The following is a 25,504-nucleotide window of genomic DNA, read 5'->3' on the forward strand; positions in this document are numbered from 1 at the left end:
TGGGGGCCTCGTACACCTGCGTGTGGATCGCTTTTCATGAAAAGGGATACGGAAGGTACTTCACGTCAGTCAGTCAGCGGAGGAGACAGCGCTTTTAAAGCGGGAGGCATTGAGGTCAACCAGCTTCAAACGGCTGATTATTTTTAGAGGCAATTATGCAGATATGTTTATCTCCGTTTATAGTGAGTGGATCTGTTGAATGGTTGACTTTAATGGCCTTGTCAGAGCATAAATTAAAAACCATGTAGACATAAAGGCACGTTAAAAAGAGACCAAAGGGTAATGATCAGAAATAGTTCAAAGTGTGTGATTAGCTATCATAAAATGAAGTTAATGTGGACACAGTGTTGTGCCAGATGTGTGTCGCTAAGAAAAACAGATAAACTGTAACATTTTTATACATCAACCTCATACTAATACTTAGCTTTGTCACGAAGGATTAATTTTAATAATCAGATGCCTTTTAAGTTTTTTTTCAGATATTTCACAGCGTAAATGATTGAAGAAGACTCTCTTTAGTCCCACGTGATAGTTGGCTCATATTAATCGCTGTGTTTTGGGTCCAACACCACTGAGGTTGGAGTTCTCCATGGGCCTAAATCAGAGACCCGATCATGATCTGTATCGTGTCTTTCAGACCTGATCCAGCTGAACCTGCGTGGTACTGCAGAATAACAGACCCGAATTCAACCCGAGCCCCTTGGCTGTATTTTTATTATTTCTCCTTCAAAGACAAAGTTATATGCTTTGGAAAGACCCACCAGCACAAAACAAATAGAACTTCAGCCTGCTCATAAGCGGCAATGCACACTCAGTATTTTACTATCAACATGTACCCAAATAGATAAATGATAAATTATCTGCGTTACCAGTTAGTAGATCAACTTCTCCCAGTTTCAGCTCGATGGAAGTGGCTTGAAAACTCAAAAAAGTCTACAAGTTAAACTGGTAATAGTCCAGAACGGATCATTGAACAGGTGTGATTCAGTGCTTTTTAGGAGTAGGAGATGTAAAGGAGGGTTTTTATTTTTGTCATGACAAAGCCATAATGTTTCCAATGGCTTCCTGAATCATCGGGGATTTTAAGACACTCCCTTTTTTTTTTGCTTTATTTGATCCATTACTGACTCTCCGGGTTAATGCAACACATCGGCTGAGCTGTCTGTCTTCACACTTTGCAGCAACATTGTGTATCTACTTGTAACAAGTGACACGCAGAGAGAGAATTTTCTGATTAAATTACATTTGAAAATAATCCAACCCAAGCCCGAAGCTTTGTGCAAAAACAGCCGGGTGAGGCTGAACTCTAACTGAGGCTAAACTAGCTGCTACACGCTCAGTAAATCCCTCCGAACTGCGAGGCTGCTTGTTAAAACTCTCATTTTCTATTTCAGCGTGTGTGAATCACAGAATATGTGATGTGTGTCTGTGGAGGATTGGGATTTGCTTAAAGGCACTTCTGGCAGAGCGGTGCTGAATAACAGAAGTGACGTGACGAGGAATATTATAAGTTGGTTTTGCAGCAGAGTAATTAGTATTTTGTTTTTCAGTGAGTGATGTGTCGTGATTGAGTAACTGATTACAGTTTCAATGTGGAAAGTAAGCAGAAAATACAGCATTGCATTCTGACATGTAGTGAAGTGCAAGTAGAAAATAACATCAAATAGAGTCACTGCAAGTATTTCAAAACTGTACTGAAGCACAGTATTATTTCCACCACTTTCTGGGACATTACATTGACTTTCATTCATTTCCTGGAGGCTCAACCTAATTATATCAACAACCAGAGTCTTCACCCTAAAATGGAATGATTTACATTATGGGGACATGCCTTTTGTCCCCATAAGGAGGACAAGTCCCCACAATGTAAGTGTGCAATCAGATTTTATGTCCCCACAGTGTGAGTAATACACAAACACACACACACACATTTTGGTGTAGCTTAGCCTACTTTCACTTAAAGGCCCTCCCTGGATGGTTAACCTAACCCTCACCCCAATTACTAACCTTAACCTCACAATTAAGACAGAAACCACTTCACATCATGCCGAATGCAGCTCAGGAAAAATCAAATAGAGATGCCAATTTTTTCCCCAATTAGACATGCTGTCCCCAGTCAGCTGGTCAAAATTACCCCAGAGACCACACACACACAGAGCAGCAGAAATGCCCAGGTAGATCATGGGAACCTCCCATGGGAAGTGTTTGGCTTGACTTTCATTTTCGAGCGACTGCATAGACCCTTTTTTTTTTTTTTTTTTTGTTCCTGGGGTTGCAGGGCACAAGAGATGGGGAGGGATGTAGAGCGTGAAGCCATTTAAGTGGGTTTTGGAGTCACACTGACTGTCTGCGAACCTCACAGAGGTATTCATTACCTCTCCTCCCTCCCTCTACACCCTGATATAAACACACTCTGTCCCTGCTGGACGTATGGAGGCATGCTTCAACAGATAACATGTTTCTCCTGCCAGTTTGATTATTCGACCCAGAGCAGTAAAACATATGATAGACTTGTTGCAAAGGAAATCACAGTCATGAGGAGTGGAGCTTTTCCGAGACCTTTCAAAGTTTTTTTTTTTTTTTTTTTCAGTGATGAATGATGAGACATTATCCAGTCGATCACTTTGAACTCTTGCTTCAGCCTTTTACCTTTTTACTCAGCGTGCTTGCAGTTTAATCCTTTAACGCCTGGGTTATTAGCCAGGTGGATCAATGTCTGTTAGAGGTTTTTTATGCAGATGTCAAACACAGAGAGGGTTTTGACTTACCAGAATCTTTTTGATAATAGAAAACTGATTCACATTTCAAGCTGTTTTAATGATTTGTTGTTGCTGTTGTTTTTTTGCCCTCTGGGGGCAGCAGAACACAAAATAAACACCTCTGACATTATTCCCCAATGACGTTGATTTGGCTAACATATTAGCAAGCTGTGGCTTATTAATACATCTAGCACACATGAGGCAGCATTAGCATTGATGTCTCTTTGGTCTCCACCAGTTAATGATGGAAACATTTGACTCTTTAGCTGCCAAACGCTCCACGTTTTGTGCTGGGCGGGTACTGCAGCATGCAGTGGGTTTATCAGAGTTTTCTGGTTGAGGAGCAGCTGCTTGTTGATAAGAGCGGTGAGACTAAACCAAAACAAATGCTGTCAATTCAGCCATTGTTAAGCCAAAGTTCCCAAATATTAAATGTTATGTAAACAGAACCACCTGAGCGTGAGTCTGTCAGGTAAATCAGGAAGTATCTGATCCAAGACAGACATTTGACACCACCTTTTGATACTCCAAACAAGCCGGAGTATACGGAGTTCTGGATTATGGCTCCACTCAATTTCTTGCAAAGGAGTCAAGAAAGTTATTTGATACAAACACAAGAAAGCCCCCTGAAACAGACCCAGACACACCGGCAGTGCATAATGTGATTACGGTGAATTAAAGAGTATTAAATGCTGTGCTGCAATTACTCCCTTACTGTGCCAGTGTTGTAATAGATGAATGCATCGGGCTTCATTTGAACGTGGCGAGGCGAATGGCTCTCTCATCAGAAATGAAATCAACATGAATAAATAAGTAAACAAACAAGAACAAGCCGAGCTCTGCCATGATGAGAATTGTGTGCTCGCTGGATATTAATCGATAGCAGTGGTTTCCGTCTTCGACGCCGCGTTGTTTAACAAGAGGAGAGCTGCAGCAGACGATTAGTGATTCCAGATGAATCCCTCCACAGCTTGCTTCATGTGTCTGTCTGGCTTTCTGTCTGCGTGGATTTTTAGTATTGTTCATCTCAATTGCTCCTATGCTCTCTTTCATTCGCTGTCTGTCTCGTCCCCTTCTTTGACCCTCTTGATGGCCTCCTCTGTCTGCTCCTTCTTTGCACGCCTTCTTCCTCTCCCCCTCGTCACCGTGTTGTTGTATCAGGTGAGCGGTCGATGGCGTGGGGTGACAGCAGACAGGTAAAGATGAATGGAGTCCTGGCCCGGCTCTGCGGGCTGAGGCGGCGCGTCGCACACGGATCACTGGCGGTGCTAATTCAGGCGTAAACAGATTTAAAAGCACACAAAGGAAGTAATGAAGCGTGGCTGATTGGACGGTGCAGACGGGGTCCCCACACATCATGCCGACATGCAAACACACACGTGCAGACACACACACACCGGTGGCATCAGAAAGAGACGCACGCACACGTTAGAGATATGAAAAGGCCGACAAGTGTGCAGCTCTCCAGAGGGGCGTGTGCATGTTCACCTGTCAGAGCTTCACAGAGTACACCTGTCTCAACCTCATCTCCTTTCCTTTTCTCTTTCCTTTCTTGTCCCCTCTTGGTTGTCCTTTCCTTTCCTTTTTCCTTTCCATGTGCCACCCTTTTTCTCCTTTCTTTTCATTCTCGCCTCTCCTTATTTTCCTTTCCTCTATCTTTACCTTAACAGTCTCATTGTTTGCTTTCCTCCCCTCTTTTCTCCTCTCCTTCCTTTTTTGCTCTCTCTCCTCTCCTCCTCTCCTCTCCTGTCCCCCCTTCCTTACTATCACCTCTTCCCTTTCATTTCCTTTTCATTTGCTCTCCTTCCTCTTTTCCACCTCCTCTTTTATCTCTCTCCTCAACTTCTTCCTCTTATCTCTCCTCCTCCTTTCTTTTCACCTCCCTGCTCCTTTCCTCGTCCTGTTTCCCCTACTCCTCTCCCAGTCTGCCCTCCTTTTTTCCCCTCCTCGTTTCCTGTCCTCCTTTTTCCTCCTCTCCTCTCATTACATCCAAACCAGTGAGTGTGTTTTGATCTCTGCCTGATGGCGATCTCCCTCCCTGAGCGCTGACAGGTACGACGGGCTTCACATCCTCGGCTCAGCGCCCGATGACTCAGGGAGAGTGATCAGAAAGCGCGATGTTCTCTCCTCTGGAAACGAACGGGCTCAGATATGCGGAGGGTGGAAATGAAACAAGCGAGCGCAGGTGAAGGCAGAGAGACATGCAAGCAAAAGGAAAGCGAATAAGAGCGTATGCACGTGTGTGTTGGAGAGAGAGGGGGATTAAAGTCTAACCAGCAGAGACAAAGACACAAAATTACTTCAGTCGATGTCTCTCAGTGAGTCAGAGGTAATTGAATTGTACTTCAAGCTGTGTAGATTTGTTTTCCCACACACAGCACCGGTTTGTTTTTTGTTACAGGTCAGATAGTTTACACAGATGCAATAAAGCACCTTTTGAGGCTGTCCACACTGCGCCGGCTAATCTGAAAACACATCATTTTACCTCTGTTCAGGCCTTCCTTCCACAGTAACGCAGACAATAGCACTGCATGAAAATACAGAGCTTGCTCATTCATTTTGATGACACCACCGTGTTGTCACAGTGGGGGTGCCGTTACTGAAGGTTCCAGCGCAAAAACTCATTTGCTGCACAGCAATGCAACATTTCCAGCAAGGCGCCGTGTTGACCAATCAAAAATCTGCAAGAGAGCACTCTGGATCACTTTACAACATGAACGATTGCTCAAAGATAAAACTATTTTGTCGCTGTGTTGTTTGCATTTGATAATCCCTCAGTCTATCGATAAGATCAGCCTTCCTGGATCGTACGTAACTGTCCCACCTGAGGCAACACTCCCTCCTTACAAAAGAGGAGTTACCCTTCGCCTGGAGCTGGTCCAACATCCATTTAGCAACATCCTGTTAGACGTTCAAAATAAAGCTTGCTGAGAACAATAATAGACGTGCCAACGCTGTGGGACAGTCGTACATGCATTAGGTTTAGGCTTCAGAACTATCTGGTCAGGTTTAGGAAAGCATCATGTTTAAGCTTAAAATAAGTATGATACTTATGTACATTACTTCACATGAAGGAGTAAACATTCATTTTTAGTTTCACACAGGACATGAAACCCCGTCTCCTGGATGAAGGTCCTGTTCTTGGCCCACCCAGCCACCCCATCTTCCTCCATACTTGGACTTTTATTACTCTTTATACTATGTCATTTGACGTGTTGGGAGTTATGCTACCCTTTGTGTTGCAAATTTAGGCAAAGGGGGTCCCCAGTGCCTTAAAGAGTGAAAAAATGGTCTTGAGAAAGGGTCCATATGTCTCCTGTTGGGAGTGAGAATGTGTTGGTCAAATCTACAGTGTTTCTAGAGAAATCATATGATCATATCAAATAAGAAATTACTGTTTCACGCTCGCTCAGTTTGGTCGTGTTACTGCAGAGTAAAGGTAGTCACAGCGGGGGACAGAGCAGAGGTTTAACTGGGTCGTCTGACTCAGATGGCGACGGCGATGCAGTGTTTTTCTTTGTGGACCGAAAGAGGACGAAGCAGAGATTTAGAGGTTAGAGAGGTTTAGTTTTTTTCAGTGTGGTTGGAGATCTGGAGCGTGTTGTTGTCTCATGTAAAAGCCCCTTTCAGATTTGGACTGGCTTTGGGTGGACGGAGTCTGCAGCTGACCCGGTTTAGCCGGCAGGTGGACGAGTGTGTTTGTGAGACAGCATGCAAGATGCTGATCAGTGAGTCTGTACCACACGCCTGAAACTCGCTCTGGAGAAATTGGTCTTGTCTCTTAAAGCAGGGATACTATCTTCCCTGTCTCACGCGTGCGCACACACACACACACACACGCACACACACACACACACACACACACACACGGGTAGAAAACTCTATCAGTGTTGTCAGTGGTGGTTTGTGCTGACTCAGATAAGGTACGCCCATCTTATCGTCTCGATTAAAGCACAAACTTGTCCACATTCATCTACTCTGATCTCTCTCTCTCTCTCTCTCACACACACACACACACACACTTGTGTAAGACATGACCCTCCACAAGCTTTACTTATCGCCTGTACTTATCGTATACTTTTTTTAAGAAATGCAGAACATGTCATCATTTTATTACTTTATAATTGGCTCTGGTTCACTCTGTATTGTTCATTACAACAGAAGTTATTTTCCTTTTTCTAAAAAAAATCCAGAAATTCTACCCCAAACAAGCTGATGAAAAATCAGCCGCTCATGTATTTGGCTGAACACATGTTTAGCAGCGTTTGTATGTCCTTGAATACTAAAAAATGTCCTCACAGTCCTCCTCAAAACAAGCCTCCTTTATGCTTTTGTGGCACAGCTGGTGCATTTGTTTGCTTACAGTCTGCTTGGTCACATATTTTAGGTCTGGACATGTGAAAACAGCGCAGTTTAACGAAAGCAGACGTGATCACGCTGATGCATCAAGCATGAATTTGGCTTTACTGCTTTCATTTGCGCTTCGGGTTGTCTGAGCGAAACGCTGGTTTCAGAGACGAATAATGTACAGTTTTATGAATCACGGGTGGTCATCAGGTGTCATGCTCAGGCACTGAAATGGCTGAAAATGTGAGGAATGTGAGGTCCATCTATGTGTCTCTGCAGAGCAGTTCAACACTTTCAGGGGTTACATGATAAATCAACACATTAGGGAAGCTGCAGGGTGAGAATGTAAGTGGAAGGTCACAAGTCCAGTTTCTGCAGCCGTGAATACGTCCTCTGAAGTGTCCCTGCTCCGGCGGTGACCTGCATGGACTCCGCAGTGATACGCGAGGAGAGCACTTCTTAACTGGCTGTGTGTTATTTAAAGATTTCGACTTAGATTAAGTGTTTAGCTGTCCTGAGAAAGCATGTCAAATTCATTGTATAACAGGAAATCAATGTCAAAGCCGCAGGCGGAGAGTTGTTTGGGTAACATTTGGCCTGTGTGGCAGCTCGATGTAACAGAGGAGTTTGAGTCTTGAGCGGCTTCCTTCCACCTACAAAACAAGCGCACAAATTTCCCCTGCCATTTATTGACTGATACCCAAAAAACAATTTCTATCAGGAATAAGGATGAGTAAGAGTGTGTGTGTGTGTGTGCTGACAGACGATGTCTGCGGTCCTGATGAAGGTCGCCGTGTCCCTGTACCCACTGGGTCGGAATCATCGTTCCAAATTTCTAATAGTCGCTGCTTCCTCGCTGATTTCCTCAGGGGTACAAGCCGAAATGGACTTTGCTCAACTCAGGATACATCATATGTCTTTTTTTCGTCTTTCTCTTCCGCTCTAATGGCACTCATTTAGAGCCTCTTGCACCAAAGTCATATATATACGTTTTGTTCTGCAGACACTGCTAATCATTCACCCACAATGTTGTTAATGTTTTTCATGGTTGCTTTTGTACCGTTTTCTTTGAGATGGCAGCCGTCTGGCCAGTAATCATACTCTAGAAAAAGGCTGTAAACACAAGACACACTTGTAATCACCTTGTAAGTTGACATGGTGAACTTGTTCGGGAATAGTTGCTTACTTACTTAAACAAATATTGACTCTCCTTTTAGCTGTTCTCTACCAAGGCCTGAGAAAATATCTGGATCTGTAGCTGCTAAATGCTCCACTGTGTTCTCCAGCTAGTCGCTAACTGTCTCTGTCTGCTGTTTGATGCTGAGCAGGTAGTGCACAGTATGTTTTTAGGGCCTTTTTCGTGCCTGCTAGCTGCAAAAACGCTCTGATAGGATTGATGAAGCAAAACAGCAAAGCTGTTGGCCCGAAAACAAAAACAATGAGCTGCTAAAGCCTCATAGAGCTGATGGGACCTGCAGCCTGGTGATAATTCAGCAAGGATTCATCACTAAGAGCAACTTCTTTTGCATTACTTGTTACCATACCATAAGTGACCCATACATACAGCACAGTGTTTTCAGTGCGGCTCTGATGTGAACCATGAGTCGACCTCTGTGTCGGTATCTTGGAAACTCTTGGCGTGATGAGAGCATCTCTACCAGTGTTTCACACAGACCGCTACTGCAGCTGCTAACATGCTAACGTGCTAATGGGTGCTGTGTTTTTAGCTGAGCGAGACCAGAGAATATTCATGAAAACAGATCCTGTTTTCTTCATATCTTCCTCCATGAAGTTTGCTCCAAGTATTGTAATATAGCCGTAGTGTTTTATGTGGAGTGAAGTGAGTGTGCGCCAGACTCTGTTTAAAAAATACCCTTTTTAAATGCTGCCATATGGTAACTTTGGAGGCAGTTTGGCCTTGTGTGCCCTGATTACTTTGGCATGCAGTTAACACACCAGTCACAATTTGTTTTAGTGAAAGCTCAGCTCCTGGCATTGGCTCCTGGTGTTCTTGACCTCTGTTTTAGAAGAAGGAAATAATGGGAGTAACAGGTTTGAAAGTGATGTATTTTCTTTTTAAATTAGTGTTGTGCAGTGGATCTAATTTACACCAATGTGAAAAGTGGTTTGTGTGGATTTGGTGGTCGTGGTAAGGTTTCAGTAGTCCAATGGAGTCTTATTTGTGGTGAGGACATTCTCAGACAGACCTTTACATTATTGACCATTGACAAACAAACGGTTTCAAACCAAAATAAACAGATTTTATCATCAGGAGGAGGCACATTTGATTGAGGACAGCACGATGAATGATAGATTGAACGATATGGACAGCCTTCTTCAACAGATTTTCTTGCAAATTTTTGCAATTTTATGCTGAAATTTATGCTTTGTTTGGATAATTACAGGGATTTTCTGGACAATTGCTTCTGTTTTGGTGGCAACACAAGAAAATTGTGTGTGCTCGCATGATTTCACTCTTTAATCACAAAAAGTCTAATCTGTTGTTTGGTGTGTTGCCTTCTAGTCATAAATCAAGACTATAAAATCTAAATTGTCATGATGTATAGGGGTGTCTGGTCCTTGTGGGCTCCAATAATCTTAATGATTTAAGTAAAGGACATCAAAAATAAGGCAAAGTTCACTAAGGCAGGAAATGAAACAGCAGAAAAGTTTATGGCAGGAGCCAGAGGAGTGGAGCAGATCTGCAGTCAACGCTGGTACAACCTTCCCATCTCCAACTGAGAATCTGTCGCACACTGATGTGTTAAAAAGGGTCAACAACTTTTAAAACCACCAAGTCCCCATCAATAACACCCTGACTAATATCTTTCTCTGCTCTGTTCTCATTTGGCGGTCCTCCTCCAGGATAGCAGAGGGCTGAACCTCATTTTAGCAGAGCAGGAGAAGAATCGGAGAGGGGGAAGGATCTGGCTGATAATAAGGCTGCTCTTGGCTACTGGGTCAGGAGGGTGGGACTGGTTAATTAGAGGGCTATGGTTTTGGCTTCTGTAGCCTGAAGTGTGTGTGTGTGTGTGTGTGTCTTGTTGGCAGACCGGAGGATGTCTGTTCGCACTCTGTGATGATACGGCATGTGTGTGCGGCCCGGTTTCTCGGCTGTGCCGTCGGCGGCTCGTCGTGGGGTTTTGTTAATTTGCTGAAGTAATCATTGCCAGAACACCCCAGGAGCTGTCACCTTGGAAGGACAAGAGACGAGGCGACAGTGTGTGCTTTATAGTGTCGTTCACGGGACGTCAGCAGGGCGACACCCGCTAATCACAGCTGCGCCTTTCATCTGATGACCTACAGCGTCTTTTCACACAGAAATCCAGATCCTCCAAAGAGCTGATTTATTTCTCAGACGAGGCGGCAGTGCGAACCAAGGACTTGTTGTTCCTCTGTGTTTCTGGTTGCGGCTGCATTCTCAGACTGATGATATATAGGCTGTGTACACACAACCCAGACCTGGATGTGCCACACCGAAATTGCTCCCCGAAAAACTCATTGAGAGACTGGTGCGCCTCAGGATTGGAGCCTCTGGGCTAATAGAGATCGGTGACAGTTTGGAAGGGATGAAAAATCAGGCTGATCAATATGAAGCTGAGGAAAATGCCACATGAGGTGCATGACGTAGGACAACATCATCATTCTTCTACTCCATCTCGTTTATATATACTACTAATTTATTTTTCCAATTATGTGGTGGTAGAACATAATCAGTGCTCGCATTATGTTTTTGAGTGAGGGGAGGGCTGCATTTTCGTTCCGTCGTAGAAGTCCATCAACCAGCAACTCCAAATCTCACTAATAGACCCTTCGCAAAACCCCTCCTCCGAACAGCAACTGTCCAATCATAGCTTAGTAACTGTAACCAGGCCTGTCAGGCTTTGCATTACTCTACATGTTGATATGGCGTGCATGAGGCTGTAAGAAGAGCGATACTCGGTATCTCATGAGGATAGGGTGGCGTCTTTTTTGTAGTCTTTCCTGAAACACAAGAACAAACATGTGAGGAAAGAAATAAACTTTGCCTTTCTTTGCTCTGTCATAAGCTGCAAATGTTAGCATGTCTGGCTAACTAGCTAACCAAGCATTACATCCAAAGGCACGTTATTAGCATTCAGCATTATTTTGCAGCGTTACAGGTTACATTTGAACAAGAGCTGTTCAGGACCAGCACATCCACTGTTTGTGGGTATATATATATATATATATATATATATATATATATATATATATATATATATATATATATATATATATATATATATATATATGAGCTAAATGCTAATGAACGCAGCATTCAAGTCACTGCAGACTTTTTCTATAAAACCAGTGCTGCAACACCCAAAACACATCCATAAAACAGTTTATTTAAGCTGTATTTTGCAATGACCAGATTTTTAGGATACTGTAGGAAAACAAATACATTATCAGTGGATCCACTCATACATTAAAAATCTAAATTTTTGTGAACCTAATAAATCAGTTAACAATGTTTCTCCATTCATTTGGGCATTACTTTTCCCCAAAAACCTTTCTGCTTTTGCAAATTAGGGTTGTATAAATGCAGTTTCTCAGAGACGGCCATCTGTGTTTTTGACAGCAGAAAAATGAAATCGTAGCCTGTCTTGATAAAGAATTAAAGGATATAAAAACGAATAATAGAACATTTATTTCAGTAATTTGTCTCAAACATGGGTTTGTTAATTAAGATATAATCTGTTTCGTTCCATTTAAAATTCCCTGACAACCAAAATTCTCAACTTTACACTTGAAGTGATGATTGACATCAAAACATTTATCATTATCGTTGTCCCAGCTGCTCTGGAAAGTGGAAAGGGAAATTCATGTTTAAGAGCACGTAGAGGAACCATGGCGAACGTGCTCTGGACTCCATCTGTATTGTTCTGCTCATTTGATTTCCTTGTTCGTGGAAACAGATTTGAATCGGACACTCGGTCTGGATCTGGGCTTCCTGAATGGCCGAGCTCACTCCCTTCCCATAGATGGGAGTGATTGTGGGAAGTGAGCCTGAAGATTGCTGAAGTAATTAACGTTCCTGCTGGCTGGCAGATCCAATCGTCTCGGATGCGGGAGGAGCCGCCGCACACACACACTCGCGCACGGCCAGAAACGCACACGACACATTCTCAAAATTCAAAGTTTAATTGCGGACTGTAGCACAATAAAGTGTGTCCTCATATGCACAGACAGCTGTCACGCTCAGACTGCTGTGCTGCTTTGATGATTTAGCTAATGTGATAATGGAAGTCAAAACAACCAGAGCGGCTGACGTTTACGTCACGTTTCCGCGTGTGTGTCAGTGAAGCAGTGATGATGTTGGTTTGGTTTGTTTGGTTTGGCTTGTGTATCTCCCTTTAATAAGGCTATCAGCCCATAATTGCACATCTTCAGTCAGGAAATGAAGACGTGTGGGATACTTCTAGGCGCTCGTGGGAGTTTTTTTCCCCCCAATATTTTCCTGGTTTTCCTCGTCATCATCCTGCAGTTTAAATGAATCCTTTTTCTAACACACACTGAAGTTTGCTGTCCTCAATAGGACATTGCATTGACTTCTGTCCATTTTGGACGACCTAACCCTGACCCTAACCTTGACCATAACCTAACCTCAGTTCACACGTTGCCTCTAACCTTTAATCAACTTCAGAAATGAGGTTCTCCCACATGAGGACCAGACTTTGGTCCTAATGAGGACTGCTTGTCCCAACAAATTTGGTTTTCATACCAGAAAAAGACACATAAATAAACGACTCCATCCCTCTCTGCTCACCTGCTCTCGTCTTACCTGTTCTCAGATCAGCTGTCCTAATGTCTTTCCTTCATGCTGCCCTCTCCTGCCTCCCTCTCTCCTCTCTCCTCTCACCTCCCCCTCCTTTCCCTTATTCCCTCTATCTCCTCTCAAAGCCACCCCATCACCTTCCCTCCGCCTCTCTCTTGTAAATCGCTCTATCTCTCCTCCTCTGACAATTCTCGGCCATCTCCTTCACCATCTCTCGTTTCTTTCAAACCTCCTCCTCCTCCTCGCCCTCCCCCTCCCCCTCCTCCTCACAAATACCATTATCCCAAATATTTCTCTGCCTCACTTGATTTCCCCACACATTTTTTTCTGTCTTCTTATCTCCTCTTCTCCCTCTCTCCTTCCTCCCTCTCACCTGTCAGAGAGGGCAGGCCAGCCTTTTGTCTCAAGGTGACTCAGAGCATCTGGAGCTGTTGCCACGATACGTGAAGCAATTTATTCGCAGGCGGGAGGTGTGAGGAGACCGGACTGGACTCCGGCCCTCTGGTGACTCCTGATGCCGTGGCTGACGACCCTGTCAAGGTTGCTGCTTGTTGTTAACATACATAAACAGCAGTGGTGTGCTTTAAATCAATTGGGCCACTAGTTGAAAAAGTAAAAGAGTTCGAAAACAAGCAGATGCACACGTTGGAGAGAAGAGTTTAATATCCCTGGTGGAAAATTATGGAGTGACGAGCTTCTGCGTGAGTGAATAAATGAATAATGTTTTCGCTTCGAGGGTGGTCCTTATAGACTCCTGTGTCCTCCTGACATGAATATTAAATCCCCATGCTGGTAAATGTGCCTAATTGTTCTTCGTCTCTGTACTTGCTTCCCTTCTCCTTCGTCTCTCTCTGAGGTGCTGTTTTTCAAGCATGTTTCTGGTTGTGGATGTATGTGAGAGAGAGATTATTTGAATTTGTACTTTCTGTGACTTCTGCTGTTAACGTGTCTGTCTCTGTGTGTGGTGTCTGCAGCCTGTCCCAGGTGCTCCATTGATGTTTTCATATGCACCAATCACATCTTTCATCATTTGGCAAGACAGGCCCTTCATCAATCCTGATACAACCACTGCACATGTAGCCTGGACACACACACACACACACACACACACACACACACACACACACACACACACACACACACACACACACACACGCGCGCACACACACACACGCGCGCACACGCATTCACTCTGTGATCAGGCATCCAGGCATTTGATGACTGGAGTGACTGAAGTGAATCCTAATCACTGTGTTTGTTTTTATGAATAGTGTTTTACATTTAAGTCTAAAAAAGCCTTAAAAAATTGCAGCAGTCCTTTAATTGATCATCTGGTCACCTGCCACTGTTGTTGTAGAAATAGTGTCTCTGTGCAAACAGCGTCTGCAGCCACACAAGCAGCTCTGTGACGCTCTGCTAACAGCAGTGCTTTGACTAGAATGCACTATAATGCTAAAATGCTGATGTTTGGCAAGTATAATGTTAACCATGTCAATCATAATGGTTTAGCATGTTAGCATGCTAACATTTGAGTTAATTAGCATAAAGTACAACTACGGGAGTGGCTTTAGTTTAGGGTTAACCCTGAGGGGGCATCAGAACCATCTAAAGCAAAGTGATCTATTGACCGACCGACCAATCGAAACCGTAATTAAATATTAAATAGAAGAAATGCACACGGATAAAAAAAAAAGTTGCACAGACATAAAACAGTTGAATGTGACGCTTGGGCATGGGGCACCAGCTGGCCTTTTGGTGTTTACAGTCTGATAGCTGTTGAAATGAATGACTTCCTTTTCTGCCCTGGAGCAGCATGGAGAAGCTCCTCTGGATGATTACTGTGTAATGGAGGGCTGAAATGACCAGTTCATGAACGCCAGTTTGAATAGCATCCGCTTCCATGTGCCACCTGCATTATTTTTCTATCAGCTCAAAATGAAACATTTATATTGAGCATGAAAAATGCCAAACCTCCACTGTCAACATTTGGTAATGCTTTACATTACAGCCCTCAAAATGCTCTGTAAATATTTTGTATTTTGTACAAGTACAGAAAACAAGAAGGTAAAAAAAGAAATGTGCATTTAGGGAAAATTTAGAGCTATTAAGTCATTTTTTTAATTACCCATTAGGCTATATATTGATAATTACATGGAGCAAACAGCATTATTTTTTCAGTAGAAGCTTTCTTGTTTCATGATGAAAGCCCGTGACTGTAATTCTTAATGTACTGTACAATGAAACTTGACGTTTGAGAATAAAAGCGTAGTTATTTTTCTAAATATGTTCCAAAAATACAAAGTTAAGCATGACGTCACATTCATTGGCTCTTGAGTTTGTCACATTTTATTGAACCTCTCTATAAATAGCAGGTTTAAAAACGGTCCAGTGCTTCATTTGATCTCCGTTCAGTCTTAGTTCCTAAACACTAAAAACAGAAAATGTCAAAAATGATGACCTATTTTAACTTGACAAAAATAGCTCCTTCTTGCTATTCTTTCCTCCCCTCCATCCACACAATCCTCCCAAAATCTTGGCTTTATGTTGGGCCAAAAAGCATCTCAGTTGCGTAATTACCGAGGTATGTTGAGCCCCTTTCTGCTCTTCAGGCATGAAAAGAAGTCCAATTACCTGAAACTCTAAAAATATGGGATCTGTTGCAGAACAGAGGATTAAATCAATATTATGGTCCAATCTAAAGCAATGCTCCAGTAACAAAGCAGAGAGTAATGGAAAAATCAAAGCGCTCAATGTTTGGACTCTCCAACATTACTCATCTTGTCCTGAATGGAGTCTTATCTCGTCATGACAACAACACAGAGAGAGAGAGAGAGAGAGAGAGAGAGAGAGAGAGAGTAATTGCCATGGCAACAGGTCACCTTGAGGAGCTTATCATTAAGTTTGCCGTCGATGAGCGCCGCTGGAAATTGTATGACGTGTCGTGACTGCCACGCTGTCAGCTTCACCAAACCTGACAGAAACCTTGTCAAAAGTTCAGAAGTTTGACAGCAAATGTGAAGTCAAAAGAACAACATGGCTGCCACTTCTCTCTCCTTCTGCTGGTGTATTTGTGTCAGTCACCAGCCAACATGTGACCCGAACGCCAGAAGAATATTCCTCCTGGATTCTGCAGCAGATAACTGACCTCCATATGACAAGATCAGAGAAGGAGGCTTTGATCAGCGACCAAAGCATCGCCTTCATCATCCAGCGCTGCCATTTTTTTCTGTCTTCCGACTCTTTTTCCATTCTCTGTTTCCACCTTAAGAGAAACACTCAACAATGTGGGAAATATTCTGTCTTATCGAGAGTTAGATGAGAACATCAATACCGCTTTCACATCTGTTCTGAAATGTGAAGCTACAGACAGCAGCTGGTTAGCTTAGCTTAGCATATGTGTCTACCAGCACCCTGAAAGCTCGCTAAGTATAATGTTATATCTTAATTATTCTATAACCAGCTGACTATAGCTTCATAATTGACAGCAACGGTTTTCCAAAGTGTTCCCCAGCCCATGTAGTAATGTCCTTTAGCCAATCATGTGTTCACAAAGCGATGAACCTCGCTCCATTCTGGCTTTTGAGCGACATACCAATGAAGCTGTTTACCTGTGGCATGATCCAAACTACTCCTTTAAGACTCGCATTTCCCCATTAAAATCCTATTTCGTTCTACCAAGTAGGCATGAACAGAAATAAAGAGGCTCTACAAAGACGAAGCACACATGCACGTTCATCCAAAAAGGCTCTTTAATTGGTCTAAGTGATTAATTACAGGGTGAGGGAGCCAGGTAATATAGATACTAGAATAGCTTTCAATTACCTCATTTAAATTTGATCATTTAACAGTTAGAGGGGACGGGAAAAGAGGAACGATGAGGGAATATAAAAGAGTGGAAAAGAGCAAGTGATGAAAATCTTAATATAGGCCAACTGATAGAGTTAATACAGTAATAACAAATATTCCAGTAAATCAGCAACAGCTTTACAAAAAGAAAAAACTCAGAATGTGCCCGAAGTGTGATTAGAAAATTTTGAGTGACTATAAATTCCTATCATATGTAGAATACATGAATATGACACTAACCAGCCTCAAATAACACATTTTCTCTATATCGATATAGTATTTAGATGCAGAATTTATTAATTGTGAGGCCCAGTGTGATGTTGTGCTGTGCTGTCGCCTCATACTGAGACTCAGTGAGGAACAAGAATCCATGGTTTAAGACATCTAGTGCTGGTCAGTGCTGCCCCAATACTTTCATCATTTTGCAGATTGTGTTCATATGGACTGCTGTCACAAAATCTCTGCTTCCTCTGCCTCATCCCTTAATGAAGACTTGAAGGTTTTAGCTCCAAAACATTATAAATCTTTAAAGAAGTAACCTGAAATTCATTAACAGATGTCTCAAAATGATTATTTCAGTCTTGAAAACTGCTGCTGTTCTGTGTCTGGAGTCAAAATGTTTTAATATTGAATGTCTTATTTTGGAATTAAACTCTTCCCCCGTTCGTCGCAGCTGTCTTCACAGATCTTGCTACAGTGGCTGCTTGTTTTTGGTGGCTGTATTTAAAGAGATGATCCCTTATTCCTCAATCATTTCTCCCCAGCTGTAAACAGTTCATCTACTCGACTGAATCCCATCCACGATAAAATATACACAACACACACAGCATGAAAACTCTGGTTATAGTTTAACCATGCGCCAACACCGTGGACTGTTGTAAATTTTAGTGCACATTAAAGCACAGAAAACACACAAGCGTTGTCGTAGGAAAGCAGCAAGTGAGTAAAACCTGCCAACCCCAGCTTTCCGCAGCCTTCTCCAGGATAAATTGGTAACAGCGCAGTCTTATCTTACTGAAGGGAACATCAAATAAGTCCTAAACATCTGTTCAAATTGCAGACCCAAACTTCTATTCTTTACCACACAAAGTCACATCGAAAATCCACAATTACTTCAAGTCATAACTTCTCCCTTTAATCTGTCTTTAATCTGACGTTAATCTAACCGCTACGCCTCCTCTACAGCTTCGTCCTCGTTTACTCCCCGGTATCTATCTCATGAGGTCCATTTAGTTTTTCATCAGACCTCAGACTCCAGACTAGAAACCCGCCGCCAGGGACGAAGTACGCAGGGGCTTCCCATTGGCTGCCCCCCTGCTCCCTGACCTACTTGGGCCTCTGATCCAGTCTGGGATCCCTGATAGACCCCATAGGCCCCGTACACGCTGTCCTGGTACAGCAGAGCCCGCTGGCTTCCACATCTCCCTCCACCACAAGCCAGCAGCTGGCACACAGGGCTGGGGCTCGGGTGGCTGCTGGAGGTCTGGCTGTGGTGCTGCAGGTCTAGCGGGCCGTGGTAGAGGGGTAGTCCAGGGTACGAGTTCAGGTAGTGGGCATACTGTCTACTGAGCAAGCTGGTGGCTCTCCGTACCATCCCCCGCCCTAACCCGGTCCCATGTCGTACTGCTTCTCCATATGTGGGGAGGTGGGTGGAGTTGGAGTAGCGCAGCCTCTGGCCCTTACGCCCATTGGGCCTCCTCTGGTCCTCCCTTATGTGGAGGTAGGCCTGGTTCCGTGGGAGGCACAGGTTGTTTCGAAGGTGGGCGGGGTTGTAGGCCTTTGTAGTTGTGGTTGGTGTAAGAATGCATGGGAACAGGTCTGGCAGGGTGGACGGTGATTGGCTGGACAGGGACGACTGAGATTCATCGAGCTGGCGCATCTGCTCACTGCCCCATGTAGCTTTAAGGAAAGAGGGACGGCGCTGCCTGCGTCTCCCTCTCAGCATGAGGTCCTCCGGGGGCCAGGAGCTGTAGTTCTCTACACGAGGACACGTCACCTCCCCTGAGTAGATGCTCTCAACGCTGGGGGCGGAGATGTGGTTCTCTTGGAGGTGGTTGGCTTTGAGCTCACTCAGACAGACGGGACTTTTGTCACTCTTGTCCAGGTCCCTGTTTTTTCTCCTCTCGACGTCCCCATCGTCACACTGGAAACTCTTGGACCTCCGTTTCCGTCGGGAAAAGCCTGCTTGGACGTGCTGGTTTTGAGGTGAGGAGACGGGGTGAGAGGCGTAGATGTCAGGTAGTTGGAGATCGGTGTAGGGGATGAAAGGCGAATGAGGATGGGTGTCCACGTAGAGTCTCCCAGTGGTCTGGTAGTGGTGCGGGTGCTGATGAGGGAGCGGCTCACCCACGGCCAGGTGAGGGGTGCTGAGGCTGGACACAGGGAGCGGCCGGTCATACAGGCATGAGGAGGAGTGAGTCGGAAGCGTGTAGCGCAGTGGCGTGGGCCTGGTCACACTCCTCTGCTGTTTCAGAGAGGTAACAGCAGTCAGAGGTGGGGTTAGCGAGCGCTGGGGGAGAGAGCAGTGATTCTCCGTAACGTAAGCAAATCCTCCGGGCACAGCCTCCACTTGTGGAACACGAATAGGCAAGCTGCCGCCGTGACGACTCAACTGCTCTATGGTCTTGGTGGCGTTGTCCAGAGAAGTCTCAACGTTGGCAGTGGAGACCAGGTCCTTGGCAGTGCGAAGCATCTTTAGCATGTTTGCTTGAGCATAATTGGAGGTCAGATCAGGTTTTGCCAAACCAGATGAACGGCCAGGATCCTCGACGCCATTGAAACAGCTGTAGATACCCTGAGAGTCAAAGAATGGAAAAGATGAAGAGAGAATAAGAGGTGGTGAAAGAGTAAGGAGAGTGGAGTGGAGTATAAATCACCTCATCATTTGTAATTAAATCAATAGTTAGCCACAAACTGTTTAACCTTGAGTCAACCTGGTGGTCCTCAGGGAACAATTTCACAGATGAGATTTCAACCAATTTGTGCATCTCAAAGTGACAATCCACCTCCTAACGAATAAAAACCCCACTGGCGCTAAAATAGAAAATAAACTTATTTCATTAATATCTCATTTTATCACTGAGGCAAGTCTTAGTCACAAATTCATTATGCATTCTCCTGGGACTCAAAGAAAAACAGTTTAAGCTGAGAGGATTGCCCCAGTAAACGCACACGGACACACACGCCTAAAGTCGCCTGCAGAACAAACTGTCTCTAACCGCATGGACAAACACAGCCAAATCCCATGACTGCTCTCTGCTTACAGTTGGCTGCGAGATCCTGAAAGAGCCAAATTTAATTTGGCCCCTGGGGCCGCCCCATACGGATTAATGATCAGATAGTCATTTAGCCGTTAATCTGATAAAACCCGGATCCAGGCACAATGGTGTAATTACACGGCGGAGGAGCACAGAGGCTGGAGTCCGTAGACATTTCCCTGGCTGTAACTTCAGCCAGAGCTTTTTGCCTCAATAACCACATTCCCAAACAACATCAACAAACTGGGTACCGATTCAGGCTAATTGCAAATGAACATTAAGCAATCAAAGTTAAATGCTGAGTAAACACCAGAATTAGTGCTGCTTTTCTTTCCTCTTATCTCTCCTCTCTCCCCTCCCCTCTCACTCTCAATAAGAATGCAGTGCCATTTTAGTTAATATTTTAACAAGACCCTCCAATGGTACCATGTAATTACATGCAAATGCGATCTAATTTATCATCACATGAAAGCGACTTCATGTAAAACAGCATATTACACTGAAAAAGCAACCAACCAACTACTTAGAGTCAAAACAATCAACCAGCCAGTCTTTCAATCACTCAACCAAGCTGTTAACTAATCCAATTACGGTCAGCGAATCAGTCAACTAAATAATCAATGTAAATATTAGCGAGAAGCAATTTCTCATCCCCACTTCCACAAACTAAACAATCAGCAATCAAACCGATCTGTAAACAAGCAACTCCGCTTTCACGAAATGTAAAATTCAAATCTCACCCTGCTGATGGCCAACAGGAAGTCAAGTTTGTGCGACTTGTGGAGGGAGTGTCGCAGTTTCCAGTAAAGCAGGTGCTCCCAGGCAAACACCAGCAGGCTGAGGCCCATGGCCACTAGCAGCATGTAGAAGACGCCCGCCATGTTGTCAATGTCCAGCTTGCTGCTCATCACTTCGTTCTTCTCGTTCTGGCAGATGCCCGACAACCACACCGTCTCTAAGCGCTGGGTGTCTCCTGGAGGGAGGTGAGGGGGAAGGAGAGGGGAAATATTTGGAGAGAAAGAAAGAGTATGAGATGACAGGGTGAAGAGATCAGATATCTGAAGATATGACCATTTATTGTGTTATGGATTGCAGTCTAAGTCTTAGGATAATTACACGTTTTTGTTGTTTTTGCTGGATTTGAAATGAATCATTGATTATGAGGTTGAAGTGAACATAAACAGAGTTCTGAACTCGAAGTTTATGACCCACAGACATCAGATTATAGCTGTGCTATAGCTTCACTTATTGCTGCCTTCAGGGCTTTTTCCATTTATGCGGAGTTAATGTCATGTGGGAGTTGATTTCCAGTTTATGGCTCGTGCCTCTCATGTCGACATCCAAGTCGTAATTATGACTGGAGCCATCTCAGAACCCATTGGCTATTGTCTGGCAACAATTTAGCCTCTGGAGGCAACAGCCTACGTTTCAGGGCTTCCATTGTAGCGAGCCAGATATCTGGACCAAGACTTCCTCTCACATGTGCTGGTCAATGTTTACACTCTGAGTAGCAACTTGAGACCCGAAAATGAAGCAGGAGTTGATCTAATATCTATCTACAATACGTGAATGTGAATAAATGAATGTGATTGGTTGATACTGTTCGGACGACAAACAGAAACCACAGCGTTTCCGATATCAAAATCTTGTCCCTTCCCTACAGATTCTGTATTCATACACAGGTATCTGTTTATAGAGATTATGACTGGTAAAAAATAGTATATTTAACTTTACTAGTCCGATAGGGATTGAAAAATGAAAGTAAGATGAATGCTGCATGTCAGCCAAAGATATTCATGGCTATTAAAAACTAATTTAATGGTTATAATGCCATATTGACACGGTCATGTTTAGCGACTCATGTATGAATGCAAATATCTCCTTCTCCCGCGGCGTTAATGCATTTCAGAATGAAGCAACTTCTGAATGAGAAGAATTTACAGTTCTTAAACGCCTCTCCATTAGCTGTCATTACCTCAGGAGCTGCCTCTGCAGGCCTCTGAACAGGTGGCCTCCTCCTGAGCTACGTTCTCCCCGGTGGCCTCCAGGGAGCACAGCCCATTTTATCGCTCAGTTACCGTATGTTGACCGCAGACACACTGTTTATTACATCATCATGGGAAGCTCAGAGTGACTGCGAGTGTGTGTGTGTGTGTGTGTGTGTGTGTGTGTGTGTGTGTGTGTGTGTGTGTGTGTGTGTGTGTGTGTGTGTGTGTGTGTGTGTGTGTGTGCGCTGCACTTAAGCTCTCAGAGGAGGGAGGATATTAACTCGACACCGGCGGCCGTCATGGTGAGAGTGTTTGTGTGTGTATAGGTAGGAAGGATAAGTGTGTGAGTGTATGTGTGTGTGTGTGTGTGTGAGAGAGAGAGAGAGAGTGTGTGTGTAATGGAGATAATCATATCCCTAACACTCCCCGCTGTCCTGCAGGATATTAACTCTTCCCTGTAAGCCCACTTCCCTGCTGATGCAGCACACGAACTGGACTGCTGCCAGTTGCGTGGTTCAACTTACAGTGAGACCGAGATAAACACAAATAGATGAAAGAGGAAAATGTAGGAGTGTGTGTGCAGGCGTGGTTTGTGTATTATGTCACGTGCCCACCGTCTCCGAGGAACTGCAGCAGCGCTAGGTCAATGGGCCGTTTCCAGCGGGAGTCCTTCTGCAGAGCAATGCCGTATCCTGTGGTGGCAAACACTTTCCCGCTGCCGATGGTCACCAGCTTGCAGCCCTCGTCCTTCCCGGCCATGTAGTTCAAAACAGCAGCGTCGTAGATGAAGGCGTCCAGCTTCCTACACGTAAATAGATCATCTTCGTCTGAGAGAAGTTCAGATCCTTTAAAGTTTACTAAGAGCTCACATACGCGTTATTATTTATATCTTTATGCCCATTAAATACAAATCGTAAATATTTTACTTTTCTGCTGACTTCTTTGAAAAGCACACCACAGGGTTTTAATTTCCTGCAAGCCGCTCTTGCTTTCATTTAATTTGAGACACAGTCATCTCGCAGAGACTTGAAACTTGGTTGAGATTGGTAATCCATCACAGCGAACAGTTACTCAGCCTTTTTGGAAATGTTTTGCCAAAGCTACTTGTGATAGCGCCAGTTGTGAGTAAAAACTCTTGTTTGCTCCAACCAGGACGAGTTTAGAACAAAGCATGTGGCTGCAACCTCATCACGATTCAATGTCAATGTAACTCACACTAACAAGAGTGTGCTGTTCAGCAGTAAAGACAAAGAACAGCTGAGGTTGATGGGAAAGTCACTCATTTTGCAGGTATGTGGCTGTAAACCGAACCAGTTTTGGACATCTGCTCACCTGCTTGTTGGGCTGTGTGGACCATGAATGTCTCGGTAGAGATATTTCAGTGGATTAGTGAAAAGTGAAACCTTTGGCCTCCTGCTGGCGTAAGATTTTAAGTTAGGGAATCACCAAAGTCCTTAAGATTCATCCTCTGATGGTCATGAATATATTCTCCAGATTTCATGGCAATCAACCTGGACCAACCGACCGACGCTGCCATCCTGAGAACCTCTAAAAGTGATGAAAGTTTCAGGTCTCTGAGAGTTAATTCTCATTCCACACCAGAACAATGAAGTCAATCAAAAAATATGAGGTATGCATAATTTGTAGTTAATGGGCTCAAAATGTGCCAAGTCACTTCAAGAGCTTATCTTTGTGAAGCCTGGACGTGTGACAGCACTTTTCTATACAAATTAAGCTGCAGTCGACGTGATTTTATTCATCTAAATATACACCCGTCACATCGGCCTCATTTAGAAATAGGTGCTACAACACAAAGAGCGTCAACTCTCTGCTGTTGTGCCCAAATCATGATCATGATTTCTGTGACGTCTTCTGTCTTCACTGTTAAATATAACCTCTTGTCTTACTGTGTAATACAGTTAAAATGTCAGTCAAACTGTACCCGGTTTTGAGGCTTTCCAGAGCTTCTTCCACCCCCTTCTGGTTGTATTTTATCATGTGTGTGTGCATGTCGAGGTAGTTGCTGCGGATGTTCCTCTCCGTGCTCCCGTTCGGGACCGTCCCGAAGCGGAAAGGAGGGTAGTGCTCGTGTGGTTTCTGGAACTGCAGGGAGACAAAGGAGGAGGAAAGGGGAAGCGGGGGGAGATGTGAGAGAGGAGGAGAGGGAGACCAGAGAAGAAGAGTTTTGGTAAGGAGAAGGGAAGTAAGGACAAAATGGAAGGAGAGGAGAGCAACTGAAGGGAGTGAGAGCAGAAGAGGGAAGGATGGGAGAGGAGAAACAGGAAGAAGGAGGAAGGAAAGGAAGAGAAGTGATGAGGAAAGATGGAAGAGAAGACGGGAAAGCAAAAGAGGGGAAGAGAGTTTGAAAAGTAAAAAGGGAAAGGAGTACAGGAAAGTCGGAGGAGGAGAGGGAAAGAGGAGAGAGAGAAGGCAAAGTTGGGAAAGACAAAGGGAAGCCATGAAAGGAGAGTAAGGAGAAGGAGGGCAAGAGAGGGGGAAGGAAGTAAGTGGAGAAAAACAAAAGATGTGAGAAAGGAGAGGTGAGGAGAAAGAGAAAGAGAAAGAAAAGAAAGGACATAAAAAAGGAGATGTAAGGAGGGCAGAGAAAGAAAAGAGAAAAGCAAAATCAATAAAAGGAAAAGAGAGGAAAGAAAACAGAGAGAAGAAAAGAAAGGAAACAGGAGAAGCAAGAATAGAACAGGAGACAATAGAGGAGAGAAAAAGGTGAAAGGGAAGGAAAGAGGACAGAAAGTGAGAAGAGGAGAATCGAAAGGAAAGAGGATAGAGAAAAGAGGAAGAGAGGAAAAGAAACCAGGAGATGCAAGGAAAGATCATCAGAAAATAGAGCAAAAGAAAAAAGCGAAGGAAGTAAAACAGAAGGAAAGGAGAAGAGTGAAAAGAAAAGGAGAAAAGAGGAGAAAGTAAAAGGACATGAAAGGTGAAAGAGTGGAATAATTAATAATAGAGATAATGAAAAGAGAGGAATCACTGCAGTAAAGGAGGACCAGGATGAAGAAACAGGTCGGGACGTAGCAAAGAAGATGAGGGACCAACCAAGAACGACGTCATCAGCAGCCAAACTCAACGCCGTGTGATGCGTCCCGCTCACCTTGATTCGATTAAATCTGATATCAGTCAACAAACATCTGTTTGAATCATTTCAGCGCCCACTGATCATCCTTATCCCGTTCAATATGTCCCCGATCGAAGTTCACATTTCACGAGCTGACGTATTAATGCAGCGCGAAGCGGGAATGCGTCTGTTAGAGCTCAATTAGACTGTAAACAGGAAAGATCTATTCATCTTGGTTACGGCATTGACCTTTTGAGCCGAGCGCAAATGAATGGGCCAATCAAAATGTGAGCGTATGAGTGGGTGTGTGCGCGTGTGTGTGTGTGTGTGTGTGTGTGTGTGTGTGTGTGTGTGTGCTGATATAATCACTCTTCAGCTGCAACTGCAATGGATTCAGTGTAAGGATGCTGCACGTCTTTTCTTTTTTAATAATC

At 44.0% G+C, this 25,504-nt stretch overlaps 1 protein-coding gene across 2 annotated transcripts in view; it reads right to left on the minus strand.

The window, feature by feature from the left end:
- Nucleotides 1-16,637: 16,637 nt before the first annotated feature.
- LOC139350077 (glutamate receptor ionotropic, NMDA 2C-like) overlaps nt 16,638-25,504 on the minus strand; it is a 48,269-nt gene continuing 39,402 nt past the window's right edge. For both annotated transcript variants that reach the window (XM_070991172.1, XM_070991171.1), the window contains exons 13-16: nt 23,940-24,100; nt 22,612-22,799; nt 20,750-20,982; nt 16,638-19,546 (exon numbers count right to left, since the gene is read on the minus strand). In XM_070991172.1, the coding sequence (XP_070847273.1) occupies nt 17,993-19,546; nt 20,750-20,982; nt 22,612-22,799; nt 23,940-24,100 (2,136 nt within the window). In that variant the 3' untranslated portion in view covers nt 16,638-17,992. The remainder of the gene's footprint in view (nt 19,547-20,749; nt 20,983-22,611; nt 22,800-23,939; nt 24,101-25,504) is intronic.

This window comes from Chaetodon trifascialis, chromosome 21 (genome assembly GCF_039877785.1).
Source record: "Chaetodon trifascialis isolate fChaTrf1 chromosome 21, fChaTrf1.hap1, whole genome shotgun sequence".
In the NCBI taxonomy this organism is placed as follows: Eukaryota; Metazoa; Chordata; class Actinopteri; order Chaetodontiformes; family Chaetodontidae; genus Chaetodon; species Chaetodon trifascialis.